The sequence below is a fragment of the Penaeus vannamei genome, chromosome 23, assembly GCF_042767895.1.
Source record: "Penaeus vannamei isolate JL-2024 chromosome 23, ASM4276789v1, whole genome shotgun sequence".
NCBI classification, from domain to species: Eukaryota; Metazoa; Arthropoda; class Malacostraca; order Decapoda; family Penaeidae; genus Penaeus; species Penaeus vannamei.
This window is the reverse complement of record NC_091571.1, coordinates 19,467,901-19,482,900: the sequence shown is the minus strand read 5'-3', so window position 1 is coordinate 19,482,900 and position 15,000 is coordinate 19,467,901. Positions and strand designations below refer to the sequence as shown.

At 38.3% G+C, this 15,000-nt stretch overlaps 2 protein-coding genes across 2 annotated transcripts in view; both read left to right on the top strand.

Moving 5' to 3' along the window:
* The window catches only part of LOC113827292 (uncharacterized), a gene marked incomplete in the record, with an annotated part of 45,207 nt that extends 44,367 nt beyond the window's left edge, over positions 1-840 (top strand). The window contains 1 exon segment of the mRNA XM_070137751.1: positions 430-840. Within this exon segment, the coding sequence (XP_069993852.1) occupies positions 430-652 (223 nt within the window).
* Positions 841-989: 149 nt separating this feature from the next.
* The window catches only part of LOC138866058 (uncharacterized), a gene marked incomplete at its 3' end in the record, with an annotated part of 19,082 nt that continues 5,071 nt past the window's right edge, over positions 990-15,000 (top strand). Inside the window, 1 exon segment of the mRNA XM_070137753.1 lies at positions 990-9,393. Within this exon segment, the coding sequence (XP_069993854.1) occupies positions 9,037-9,393 (357 nt within the window).

Genomic DNA, 15,000 nt, shown 5'->3' with positions numbered 1-15,000 from the left:
AAAATCCATCTTAAAACTTTCTCCTCAGTTTCAAATCTTTACTGGAGAATGCAAGCCTGATTTCCTACTCGGTAGTTTGGAATTCTAGTCACTGAAGCCCATTACTGCTCATTCCAACCAAAGATATTAAGTCCACAAGTTAATGATAAATAAGCTCAGGTAGTAGCTGTGATGACCTTTCTATTTTAATACTGACATCTTCGTATTAACTTAAGTCTCAAATGTTTTCATTTATACTTTTGTCCTGTCTTTGATGCTCTCCATTTTATGGCCTTTTTCCTTTTCTTCCTCTTCTACCTCTACTAACTAAATCAGCATATTGATATTTTCTTCTCTTACATCACTTTTTCTAATACAGTATTTCATCAGGAAAAGCATGTTAGAAGAGAAATGGACATTCAAGTAGAGACTGATTAAAGTGGATTTCAGATTAACCCATTCACGCTGGTATATTTTGAAGCCAAAAATGAAATATTCCGGGCAGCTACAAAATCAGCGGGCGGAGCTTCCCCGGAGTCTGTCCGCCTGCCGGCTGCGGCCCGCTGCTGTGTCGGAGCGCGAGCCCCGATACAGCGTCACACTGGCGGGACACCTGGCAATGTTTATTTTTTCAGGTGTCTCATATATGGGACACCAGTCGCTAATGGGTTAATTTGAGGTGTTTGTGATGATAGACATTCCAATTATTCTATAACCAATTTGTAAAGGAGCTCCTGTTCCCTCTGAAGCATTCTAAAGATTATTTCAGTTTTGCATCAGTGTGTACTGTGAAATGATAAAAAGGTGTTCTAGTGATTTTATGATGATGATAATCTTGTCTAATAGATGCTAAAGTAAGTACTTTTGGTATCCTCTATGTTTAATTCCTCCAGGATTAGTGATGTGGGATACTTATGAGACAATATATGTGCCCTTTTTTAGGGGGGAGAGAGGAACAAAGTAAGATTTATTTCATCATTAAAAAAAAAAAAAGCCAGTTAAGCTATTTTTCTGTTTCCTGTATAAGTTCTTAGGAGATATGAAGTAGCATAGTCATGTAAAAGTTCTTAATGTCAGTGTGTAGACTATAACATGCAAAAGAAATGAGAAAAGTATATATAACATATAAAGTATGGGTAGAATATGTGATTCCTCTGTTATTTTAAAACATAAAAGAAGTTTCAGATCTGTACATGGTAGAGTAATGTTAAGAAAAATCATCAAAATATACAGAAAAATAGATATTGCAAAATCACTGTTTTAACACTGTGTCCCAAAATCTGGGCACAAGGCTAACTTGAATGATGACTCCTGGGTATATATGGCTTTAAGGCCTGGACCACACAAAATATCAAGTAAAATATCAAGACTAGTAGCTGCCTTTTTGAAATGATATCTCTTTCTGCTTAAGCATTTTTAAGAATTCTTTTGTCGTTTTCGAAGGTCTATGGTTTGCATTTGTTATGCTGCATCAAGACAGTAAAAGATGGAAATAGACTGCTTGCCTTGTACAGACTCAACATCACGTGTCAAGTTAGTCTATAACTCTATGCAATAACAATGAAAAGTAGCATTTTGTTATTTGTATAATTTAAAAATATTTTTGTATTATTCAATTTTACTGTATTTGCACCCTGTGCTGCTGGCCATGGTGGGCAAGAACAGAATCCTAAACATTAAAATAGTGTTCACTCTGGAGCTGGTGTTCTTCCAGCCATGGCCAAGGGATGGTGCATTCAACCCTCGTTTACCAGACTTTATTAGTGGAAATGATGCAAGAGCCCAATCCGGTATGCCCACTGAGTCTAATCTTCCTCCAGGAGCTGTATGTACTACCATCCTAGTCTTCAGCTGAATATTTCATGAAGGCACTTGCCTATCACCCTAACCCTCAGCCAGATTTTTCATGATATGATGGACACTTCACCTGGATCTAATGGGTCAATTTATACCAAATTTTATTTAATGTTTTGATGTCGAGCACAATCCTACAGATATATCTGAAAATTAAGAAAGTTGTTGAGAAAAATCTTTTCCTTTAAGAATATAAGTGCTCCTTCCTCTATCTGATTAGGTATACATGTTGGCTTTTATGAAATAATTAGAAGAAAATGCCTTAAACTTGATGCTGATGTTAATTATTAGCATGACATATAAGGTATGAAGTGACATCGGAAGAGCTTCACATTTGGCAGTAGGAATGTGGAATCATTATAGCCAAGATAATTTAAAATGAATAGCCCAACTCTGTCATAATGAAAATCATAGAGACTGCTTCCGAGGTAAGCCCTCCTCACTTTGCCTAAATTTGCTCGCAGCAAATATTATTAGTATTAATGATTTTTTCTTGATTTCATTTTCATTTATTTTTTTGTCAACGATATTGCTAAAGCTATTTCAAAGAAAGTGCTAGAAAAGACTCCATAAAATATCACACAAATTAACATTGTCATGTTAAGCCAATGAGTGTGGTATCAGATGTAACTAGATGCAAAACTATTTGTATAATTTACATGATACTGTTATAATTACCAGAATTAAAACAGAAGTTCCACTCTTCTCTTTATGATAATTAAGAGTTCCTTGCCATTTTCCTTTCTCATGCTTCAATTTATTCCACACTTACAGTCATTCCACAGCCATCTAGTATCTAAACTTACTGTTAGATGGTTAACCTTCACAAAGAAGCAAATGTATACTGGGTAAACCAAAGTAAAAATATCATTATTTGCACTTTTGCTAGAAAAAACAATTCTTTCGCTGATCTTATCTTTGATTTTTAGTTTTAATTTTTCTGCAAATTTAACAATGATAAAAACTATATTCAGGGAACCATTCCAGATAACACCTAACTTGCTCCAGTCATTTGATAATAAAAAGATCATGGTTTTAGGTAATTAATAATTGATTTTAGCCTGGCCATTCCATAGTGGAAGAGGGGAAAAATCGAAAAATGTTGATTTATTTTTTACCGTCATGGTTTCGTAAATTTTCCCTGATTAACCAGAAAATTATTCTTTAGTTACATCCTCTCAATGCACAGGGTACCTTGTAGCCTGATTTTTTTATTTCTGTTAATTTTTGGGGGGCGACAGTCTGTCATAGTGAACAATATTTGGGTAATGCTTTTGGTTTTGTGTAATCCTTATTTTCTTGTTTTTATTGAAATTAAAAAATTGCACTATGAGGTGCCTGGCACACTTCAATGCTCTAGCAAAAGCAACATACTGAGATAGAGGCACTGGAAAATTACTATTGTTGAATAGTACCAAAGCTTTCGTAAACAAGGAGTTGAGAAGTTGCAGTTGGAAATTTGGTTGCTTGCATATGATCGTTGTCTCTATTATTTTTTTGCTAAATCTAATGATATTATAAATGAAAAAAAACTTATTTCGTGTACTTTGCGATGAGATTATTACCACATCAGTAAGAGTTATTGTAAAGATGTCTTTTTTTTCCCCTGGTTATAAAAGCAGATATTCTTGTGTGAAACATTTGATAAATGTGTTAAATCAGAAAGACAACTATTATTGTTATTATTTTTTTCTTTCTGTTTTTAGGAAAATCAAATTGTGAAGAAATGGATAACTGTGGATGACAGTATCAGAACAAAATCATAGTTATATAGTCCTAGTATTAATACATGTCGGTTCAATTTTGGGAATCATAGAAACGTGTGTGAAATAAATGGAAGGCGAGAATAACTGAAACTATTGAATTTTTCCTATGCTCCACACAGGTAAAGGGAGGGTAGAGATGGTCACAAGGTGTTTATAATTTTCCAGGATTATTATATGTATGGGGGGTCTTCTGTACGCATCATAAAAGTTTGATCTAAATCCACAATACTTGCATAGAATATGTAAGACACAATGCCAGATGCACAAGTCAATGTGATTATCAGTAAATCTGCTGTTTTACATAGAAGAGCAGGTATTTGTGTAGTGGCAATTAGCAGCGACCTTCTTTGAGTTTCATATCACACACTAATGTTCATAATGAGTTATTCCCTACTGAGAAAAAAATATATACACATATATGGTATTATTATAACATGAAGATATGTATTTGTGTCACTGCAAATAAATGTCACTACAAATAAATATGTCACTCCAAATAAATATATTTAAATGGCTTCAAATACCCTTTAGATTTTATAGGCAACTGATATAAAGGTATCAAAAATAGATATTTGTAACATCATTTTATATTTGAGGGAGAGTTTTCTCCGAGAGCTCTTTATTTGCGAGTGAGCTCAGGGTACAGAGGTAGAGTAGTTTTTTCAGGACATTGCTATCGAGGAACTTAGTAAAGAATTTCCGTGAGGTTTTAAAGTTATTGTAATATAAAGATTCAGGAAGTTTGTACTTTGAATTTGAAACCTAATCATGATGTTATTAACCTTATGTGCGTGTGTTTACATAGGGCGTCTTCTGTATATGCCAAAAAAGTTCATCCAGTATTAAAGTTAATTCAGATCTCTAGTGCGCATATGCAGTGACAGCATCCAGTATCAACTTTAAATACACCTCTGGACCTGCATTAACCCCTACGATCCGGATGACGTTACGGCCCTATCAAGGAAAAATCTGGATTGAGAATCGGCTGACGTGAACATGCTGTCATCGGGCAGGTTGTATTATGAAAAATTGAAAATTACAAAAAAATGAGATATATGACACAAATAAGCAAATGTTACATCATTTTTTATTAGTTAATTACAATATAGAGAGATGATATGGAGTCTGTGCAAGGAAAATAAGCTATTACCGTCTGGATAAACCAAATCAAAGGACAAATATGGATAACAAATAAAAATATTAGTTATCCATGTCAAATCGTTTTCATTAACAATAAGCCTTTGCCTTGCCTTGGGGAACAAGTGAAGAGTTGGTGTTTTGTCATCTGCACCTGTTATCTTTGTTAAGAAGTGCATAAAAATCATCGGACACCTAGGTGTAGGTAGATATCTACGTATTTATGGCACCTATGGCCTACAGTAAAGTTTGCGCATTATATTTTTATCGGAAATGTGCGAAATGATACAATAGGAGTTTCAACTCTATACGAAGACTATGCATAAGAGCGGGTTCACAGTTCCATATTGTTTATATTTCAGAGTATATATCACTGTGTACTACTTATGAGGACCGTCCCAGATAGGATGGGGGGGACAGGGTCAAATTGAGGTAGCTAGCGTAGAGTATAGATACATGGATGAGGAAACTACCAAACAAGTATTAAACGCCTGCTGTGGCTCGTTGTCTTGCAGCCGACTTTTGCATTTTGCAGTCATGCATATAGCATTTGATTATGACATTGTGCATAGATATGAGTTCGTGAATGTTCAAGGAACACTTTTATACCAGTAACAGGAAAAAATTATATCACCGTTATTTTTGATGAAATATTTTGTGAAATATATTTTAAAAAAGTGTTTTGTGTCCTTTTATACACCAAATATTCTTCCATCGAGACTCCCTGGCAATATGTTGTAGGTTACGAAGGAATCTGTATGTTTATTACATACGAAGCACTAATGTTTGAAAATAGCCTTGTAAGTAAGATTTAAAATATTTCCGTTACATTTTGCTCAACGGTTTGTACATCACAGCATAGGTAAATTTGATTTGATTTGAAATTGGTTGTTACCGTTGTAAAGGCTGAATCAATATGAATGTCGGATTTTTGAGCTTCGGATCTATAGTTGAGATACTGATTATTTCATGTCGATGATAGTACTCAGTAATACCCACTCTGAAATAAAAACCATATGGAATTTTGAGCCCTTTTGTGTGCGCAGTCTTCATTTAGAGTTAAAAAAGCTATCGTATTTGTTTTGTGCATTCCTGATAAAAAATGATATATTTAGACATTACCGTAGGTCTTAGATACCATGAATTCACAAATATACCACCACACCTAGCCGTCTGCATGATTTATCCACTTCTTAGTAAAGATAATGGGTGCAAATGGCTAATCACCAACTCTACACTTTTTCCCCTTTGCAATCTGTTAATATTGACAATTATCAAAGAACACGGTGTGAGAGGGATAACTAATATATTTTATTATTTAGATATGAAAGTCAATGTAGGCCTACTAAATGAGGATGATTCATATTTTTAACTTTGTGTTTGTGTTCATGTCCACATGATCCTCCTGGAAAATTATAAACACCCAGTGACCTATTCCTATTGACTTGGTAATCATCTCATTGGAAAGTACACTAAATAATCTTTTTTTATATATATATAATGTCATTAGATTCAGAGAAAAATAAGAGATAATGAACTTTGGCTAGGTGCTCAAATATAATACGGCGTATCTCAGTTCCTTCTTTACATAACCTTTGGTACATCCTAACTCTTGTAATTTTCGTGCGATTCAAATGCAGTTTGTTGCTTTTGCTAGAGCCTCGGCGTCCTAATGTCGTGTAAATGGCTGATTTTAAAATTTTTGCCCTAATAAAAAAATATAAATTTTTTAATGTTGAAAAAAGCAAACCAAAAATAGTACTCTTATATCAAGCAGTCCCTCACCAAAAAAAAAAAAAAAATATATATATATATAAAAATAAAAAATCAGACATTTACATGGCCTTAGGCTAGGGTTATTCTAACACAAGTATTTTTTTGGGACTATTCAGTTAATAACTGTGGCAGTTGGGATGTACCGAAGTCAAAAAAAACAAACAATTCTTGACTTTTGGGGGTTACCCCCCTCTATGGGGGAGCAAGGTTAAAATTGTATATGAAATGAAGTGCAATTCTATACTCAATATAGTGTAAAAAGAATCAATCAGTTATCTCTTAACCGATATTTTTTATGATGTAATGAGTAGGGAAAGATGGTCATTTCCCGGGATGGTCCCCTTAACATAAAATGATCGATGTCTCACTTATATTTTGGAAGTTTAAAGATCTGGCTTCTAGGTGCTCTTCATATTTGAAGTGCAGTTTACCCTGGAAATGATCAATTTTAAATCAAAACAAATTTGCTGAGTGTGGATGGTACCAACCATTGGAGCAAAGTCAAACCAAAATCTTTGTAATCATTATTCATACTGTTATTTTTTAACATTAGTACTTCATACTTGGTACACATAGAGAATACTGTTATTTTTTAGCAGTAAATGCTTCATACTTGGTACATACCCCTTCTTAAATTACAACATATTACCAAGGAGTCCTGATGAAAGAAACTTTAATGTGTAAATGTACACAAATATGATATTTTTTCTGATATTGGTATAAAAGTGTTCTTAAGACATTGACAGACTCATCAGTGTGATTTTTTATTATCAAATGCCATATGCAAGACTGCAAAAAGCAAAAGTCCATACAGATGTATCGGATGCTGATTACCTGTGTACTTAGTTTACCTGTTGGCACTTCTGCCCTTGCGCCTCTCAAGAAATGACCTGAGCTGGGCTATAACAGTCATTTTGTAGTTTCCTGATTCATGTACCAATAACACAGGCTAGCTAACTGCAAATGACCCTCTTCCTCACACCCACCAGGAATGGTCCACTAAAGTAGATGACATTTTCTCATAGCTGAATTAATTTGAAAGTTGTAGCATCAACCATAATGGCATTATTTTGAATTGCAGTTTTTTCATTTAGAGGCGGAACAGTGGGGAGAGTTGAAGTTGAGTTGAGGTATATTGATCCATATATTACCGCTACCTCTTGATATGATATTATAGTGATTCACCATAATCAAGAGAGATGCATAAGGAAAATCAGAAATATCACTGATTGTAAAGCAACTTCAGTTTGCCAGGGCTTCAAAAATTAAGGGTGTAGTTACATATGTTCAGCTTCCAAGTTTTTTATATGAGTGCCACAACTTAATCATTTTTATGTTTTATTTTGTGTTTTCTTGAGCCATAGACTGGCATTTAGACATACACTATACTTTACTTTGTGTGTACATCACAATTTTATGTATTTTTTGTTCACTGAGAGATGAGAGCAGGTAGATTATGTGCAACATAAGAATTAGTACCACTGAATGTCTAATGTCACGGTCATACAATAACAAACAGTTTTATTCTGAGTGACATAGGATGATTCCTATTGTAATAGTTATTCAGTAACTTAATTTCAGCTCTCCCCAAAGCCTGTGTTCTCTCAAGGATTGAATTCTGCTTGGATGATGAGGAAAGACTTGTACATGATTTTGTTGATTATAGATGTCTTATCAAGTACAAATTTTTTTGAAATGCTTATTATGAAAGAATATACTATAGTGCATTGTTTTATATCAATTATGTAGGGTGGAATAGTAGAAATCTATTCTGATGAATGATAAGAATTTAAATTGATCAAGAAGATATGGCATACCTAACGCCAAGTTTTTTTTGTAGAGGATATTTGAAATACATACTTTTCAGTTCTCATTTTAATTTGCATCACTTTCAAACTTAGAAGTCATATCTGAGGATACACTGATTGTCAAGTTTTAGCCTTATAATAACTGAAAGTTGTGAATTCGTAATCAGAGGCTGATGAAACAGCAGCTCCTTTTTTGTAGAGATGTGTGGTGTGTGTTGAATAAATGTGTTTTTACATGGGATTTCTGTTTTGCTGTATAGTTTCATAACCAGAAATATAATATATTTTCCTTTAGTATTGTGCATGAGTGCATTAGCTTTGATTCCCTCACAGACAGTCAATAATCATGCTTTAGTAACTGCTTTACATTGCATGAATATATACCAACACAGTTTATTTGTCATTTGATATTCTGTTTGAGTTTTTTGCCTTTGCATTTGCTTTTAAGAGGAATATTATCATTACATGCATGTTTGTTCCAAAATATTGTTACCTTGGTATCAATCACTTAAGAGCTTTGTTGTGTGAAAATTTTCTGCTCTACTGTTTCTTTGCCAAAATGAATTCAGAATTGTATTTAAGATCAGTTGATGAGCCTAGGCTCCTCACAAGGTGTTTATTGAGTGAGACTGGCATGTTTGCTGTGGTGTGTGGTGCATGTGGTGGTGTGTTCTTGCAGTGGGGAGAGTGATTTGGAGGGCTCTCGACGCTCTTCCATGGACCACCCACCTGCTGTACAGATGCGGAGGCTGTCCACCTTACCCAGAGATCCTCGAGACTCCAGAGTTGACCTGCGACGGATGAGCCTTTACTTGGAGCCTGGTACCTGGCGGCTGCCCAGTGACCGAGCTGCACTACCTCCATCACATCCTCGTCGTTTCTCCATGGGCCCAGACTCTTATACACAACCTTACAGGATGACAGACTCCCTCACTGAGATCCAGGGCGACATCCAGCGACTGGCAAACCAACAGCAGCAGATCCAGAGCATGATGCACAATGGCATGACTCCCCAAACTAATCAAGGGATGCAACAACCTCCTCCTCATGGCCAGTTTTATCTTCATGATCAAGTAAGTTTAAAAATGCTACTTTTGTCAAGAGATATCCAAGCAATATTTATTTTCTTAATTAATTATTAACCCATAAATGATGATTGATATGCTCTAGTGTCATCATAGTGTCATTAATCATGTTAGGAAGATAACACATCATGTCATGTGGGGTTTGTCTGTTCCAAGTTGTATGCACATAATAGTTGTTTGCTTGTTTGGCTCTGGCTGTGGTCATTGAGGAGGGAGAGTCTTGCAAAGGGAGGCCTAAAGCCTCTTTTTAACCTCCAAAGCAATGATTTATTTTGCAGCCAAGAGCATAACCAAAAGCTGGGTAAATTTATCTTTTCCACAAATGTACTTTTTCCCTTGAGCAGCTGACTGTGTGTACTATCTGGCATGTTGTTCGGGCATGGTGATAGGAGACCTCTTTGTAAGAGGATTAATGCATTGAATCTAGATGCTTTGCTTTCCACACCTAGACCAAAATCTGGGCATTAGGCTTTCTGCAGTGGCCACTTCTGTGTGAGCCATATAGACCCAGGCCACATGAAAACTTGCGTTTAGTATCAAGACTGTCTCCCCATTGCAATGTTATTTTTTAATTTATATGTAAGTAATTTTTGAAATTAATTATGCTGTATCAAGGTGGTAATAGACTGTTTTTGTTGAGCAGACTCCATATTCTCTCACTAGGTTGTCTACAACATAGTGCAATGATAGTAATAGTAACTTTTGTATTTTGTGTCATTTAAAAAAAAAAAATTCAAACCCAATTATCTGTAAGTTATCCTGTGTCGCTGGTTACATTAGGTAGGAATAAGAGTCTGAGCATGGGAATGATGTCCACTCTCATGCCGGTGCTCTTCCAACAATGGCTCATGATTAGTACTTTCCCCATTCATTTTCTGATAAACTGATAATGCTTTCCACCATCGTTTACTGGTAAAAGTAATGAAAGAATCCCTTTTTAAATGACTATAGAGTCTAAGCTCCTCCAAGAGCTTTGTGCACTCATGGAAAGTCATATACTGGCACCTGAACCCTCAGCTAAATTCTTAATATTGGCACATTCCCATCACCCAGGCCCTCAGTGAAATTTTCCATGGTAGCATATTTAGCCACGTATTTTCATGACATGATGTTTGTGTATGGCTTGCAGGCTAGGTGCGTGCGGACACTCGTGAGCAGTGACAAGACACTGTGCCTCCTCTTTGCAAAGTTATTTTGCATAAACTTTTAAGCTTTTTTTTTCCACTTTCCAGTGTTAATATTTGTTTTTTTATTCGCTTTTTCCGGATGTAGTAAGTAAGTCGGCGCAAGAAAGAAAATAAAAAGAATTTGTTATTTGTGTCGTATATCTTATTTTTTCGTATTTTTCAGTTTTCCATAGTATTACCTGCACTGCTGGTCACAGCACCCTGGAATATGATGCTAAGCATGGGTATGGCATCTTTTCTGGAGCCGGTTCTCGTCTAGTCATGGCTTACACACATCACATTCCACACTTGTTAATTGATGAAAATACTGCTAAATACCCCTTTTAAATGCTAAATGAGTCTCATCACACTCCAAGAGGTTTGTGGACTTTCTGTCACCTTGGCCTTCGCTCATGACAGCAAGTTCGCTTCATCCGGCCTATGGCCATTTTGTCCAGTGACGATATGTTCTTGTCACCCGGCCCTTGTCCCAGATTTTTCCATGACGGGATGGTCATGTCATCTTTGATCATAGGGATTAATTCTGCAAGATGAATATTAGTAAAAGTTATTAGTGGCAGTATTTACCTGCATGCAATGGTAACATGCATATACATATCAGAGAGATTTCAGCAATAAGAAATTCTTTTGCTTGACATTTTACTGTCTGAAGCATGTTAAGATTTTTGTCATTTATCACACTAAATGTAATGAATGTCTAACTAACTATATATGATGATGCTTATACAGCATCATATCAGTAAATTTTAGTTTTCTATATCTGATTATTTGTATCTAATGTATGTTGGATTGTTCCTGAAATTTCTAGATAACTGTAGGCCTGAGTACCAGCTTAGAAGGGTTATTTGTTGAGGGAGACATATTTTTATCTTTACACATTCTGTCTCTAATCTTAGACTTTCAGCAATACCCTTAGGATTCATTGTGAACCCTAATGTCATTTTCTTGGGTACCCATAGTCACGTTTTAATTCTCTGATGTGTAAAGACATGACAAGGGAAGGGTGAACCTGAATTATAGATAGCACATTTGCATGTCATAACAATGGAGGCTGCTGTGTGTTATCATCATCTAGGAGCTAAAACCAATGGGTGCGCATAGCCGCATCCAACCCTTTGTATATACCTGTGAGGATCCCTCATGGCAAGCCGCCAGGCAGGGACTCTGCCTATCTCGAGTTCTTCGTGAATGGTTTGATCGATCTGCTCAAACCATGACTTCCTAGGTCATCCCACAGGGCTCCTCCACCTAGGGCTGTCTTGAACAGAGACAACCTGACAGGCAGGATCATCCTGAGGAAAGCGAGCCAGGTTGTTGTATAGCCTGATGTGGCAATCACGGATTGTGCATATAACAGGTCCTGTGCCAGTCTCACGGTGCAACTATTGGTTGGTCACATGGTCCCGCCAACAGTAACTCAAGATCCAGCGCAAGGACCTATTACAGAAGGCCTCAAGACGAGACTCCAAGACACAGGATAATGTCCAGGTTTCACTACCGTATAGTGAAACTGGCAGTATCAGGGCCTTGAAAACCCGTAGCTTGGTCCTTCTGCACAGGTATCGACATCTCCAAATACTCTTGTCGAGAGAGTTCATGACCACTGCTGCCAGGCCAGTCCTTCTGCTGACTTCCTGTTCAGACAGCTCAGAGTTATGAACTACACTACCAAGGTATGTAAAGCTCTCTGTGACTTCTATATCCTCGCCTCAAGCACATACCGACTGAACAGGTTCTAGCAAGTCCCCAAAGTCCTGGACCTTGGTCTTGGTCCAGGAGACCTCTAGACCCAAGGGTTTCGCTTCATTGCTAAATGCATCCAGAACCACCAATAAGGTTTCCAAAGACTCAGAATAGCAACATCATTGCCAAATTCAAGGTCTGTACCCTTGATATTGTCCAGACTTGCTCCACAATGACTTTGAACAGTAGCTCTGCCTAGTATCCAGTCCATGCAAGTGTTGAAAAGTGTTGGTGCAAGGACACAGCCTTGCCTCACTCCTGAACTAACGGGAAAGAAGCTCGACTGGCCCCCACCACACTTTATAGCACTATAGGTCAGGAGGAATGGTACTGGACTGCCAGATGGCAGCCAGGACAGCATGTAACCCCCACACCATAGGTTCACCACCAGCCTTTTAACATTTCAGCTGGTATGCCAGAGATGCCTGCTGCTTTGCCACTCTTCAGCTTGGAGATCTCCCCCCCAACTTCAGTTAGGGAGGGAGGATCCTCACTGATGGGTGGGTACGGCAATGGAATCTTGGCACTCCCCGCATCCAAGTTAACTGTTGGTGGGTCAACCTGGTACATCTGTTCAAAATATTCAGCCCAACATTCCTGCACCCCAACAGGATCTGAGACAATCTGACCACTTACTGAGTGAACTGCTGTGGAGGGCTTGGAGTTCAGCTTTCTGAGGGCTTGGTATACAGGACAAAGGTCATTTACTAAGAAATGGCCTTCTGCCTCCTCTGCAAGACTCCAAATAAACTGTTCCTTGTCCCTTCTTAACAGAGGCCGAGTTCTGTGCACATGAGAATGGTGCAATTCCCGATCCCCTGTCAGACGAGCTGCAGTGTACACCAATTGTCTCTTGAGCTGCATCAAGTGTTTTTTGCTTGAAGGTATCCCACAGAAGAACAGGGTCTGTCAGACTGTCGAGCATTGTGAAACGACCAGAGAATGCCTCAGCAAACCCATGGGCACACTCCACCTCCCTCAGCCTGTCCAAATAAAATACCCTAGGGTGATCATTGGACCGCTGGGGAGTTTTGAAGTGGACCTGGAGGGTAGCCACAACCATTCTATGGTCAGTACCACAGAACTCAGCACTCCTATACACCCTGGAGTTCTGGATGATCCTCCGACGAGTGCTAACGAGTCTGTGGTCCATCTCTTTGGCTGCATTACCCGCATCACTGTACCATGTCCAACGATGCAGGTCTGGGCGCTGGTACCAGGAGCCAGAAATCCTGTATTTATAGGACCTAGCAAAGTCCCGGAAGTCCCCCAGAACAGTACGAATATCTCGCCGGGGACAACTGTCTGCCACAGATGCTAGTTTGGCGTAGAACATCTCTTTCACGTCATGCTCATACCAATGTTTTTAACATTGGTATGAGCATAAACAGCAGTAAGAGACATGAAGCCAAATGATAGCTTCAGTCTCAGTACCATTATACACTCATCGACAAGAGTAACCTCCACTACTGAGGGCTGGAGATGGCAATGGCTACTCCCTGTAGATGATGACCATCAGTGCGTCCCAACCAGTAATAGGTGTAGCCACCTACACTGGTCACACCGATGCCAGGTCTCCTCACCTCCGAGAGAGCACCCACCTTAACTCTCAGCCTCCCCAGTTCCCTTGACAATAGAGGCAACTGATCATCCTAACACAAGGAACGGACGTTTCAAGCCCCTACCCCGACTTCCTGCCTGAGGTTTAGCCTCGGGCAGTCACTCCGGGTGGACGCCACCTCTGCCACCCCTGCCGACGTTGCCCCATATAAAAGGGGGTGGCAGGCTGCGGGCCCCATCATCCACCTGTCGGGTTCCCTAGGGCTTTCCCCCACAAGCTTCACTCTTGACTGGCGGCTGCCAGAACATAGGCGGGACAAGTAGTTCCCATTCCCAGCCAACAGGGCCCACAGTTTGCCTCACTTGCTGGATGGGAGAGTCTTTTCCCCTCTTCCCAGCCTTTCATTTATACACAGCACTGAAGATTGGTTATATCTGGGGGAGGAGGACTGGCAAGGCCCACCTCCCCGAGCCTCCCTTTAACCCCAGGGGGCTTAGGGGCAGGAGTTGGTACGATGAAGGAGAGGCTATGTACTGGTTATGTGTGTGTTTTGCTCTCTATATAAGTATGAAGTTTAGAACACTTGTACTTGAACCTTTGAAAGTGAGTCTAGATCCTGTTTTTTTAGTATTTTTATTGATAAACAATAATTAACTTCTCTGTAACTAAAAACAAATATGGAAAAACTATTGTTCCTGTTCTTTTAATTTTGCCAGGAAGTGTATGCTACTTATATAGTCAAACTCCTTATTTTTTGTAATTTAATTGATCAACAGTAATTGACATGTTTTGAATAAACCCCTACAATCCAGATGATGTGATCATCATGTCATGAAAAAATTTGCCTTGAGGAGTGAGTGATGTGAGCACGCTGTCATGAAAAAGTTGGCTGAGGGCTAGGGTAAAGTGAACTTGCCATCATGAGAATTTTGGCTTAAGGCCGGGTTGATGGGATTGCCTTGCCATGAGTGTACAAAGCTCCTGGAGGGTGATTAGATTCAGTGGGCATTTAGGAAGGGACTACTACGTTATTTCTATTGATAAAGAGTGTGGAATGCACCATCTGTATAGGTATATATAATATCTATAAGACTGGAAGAGAAT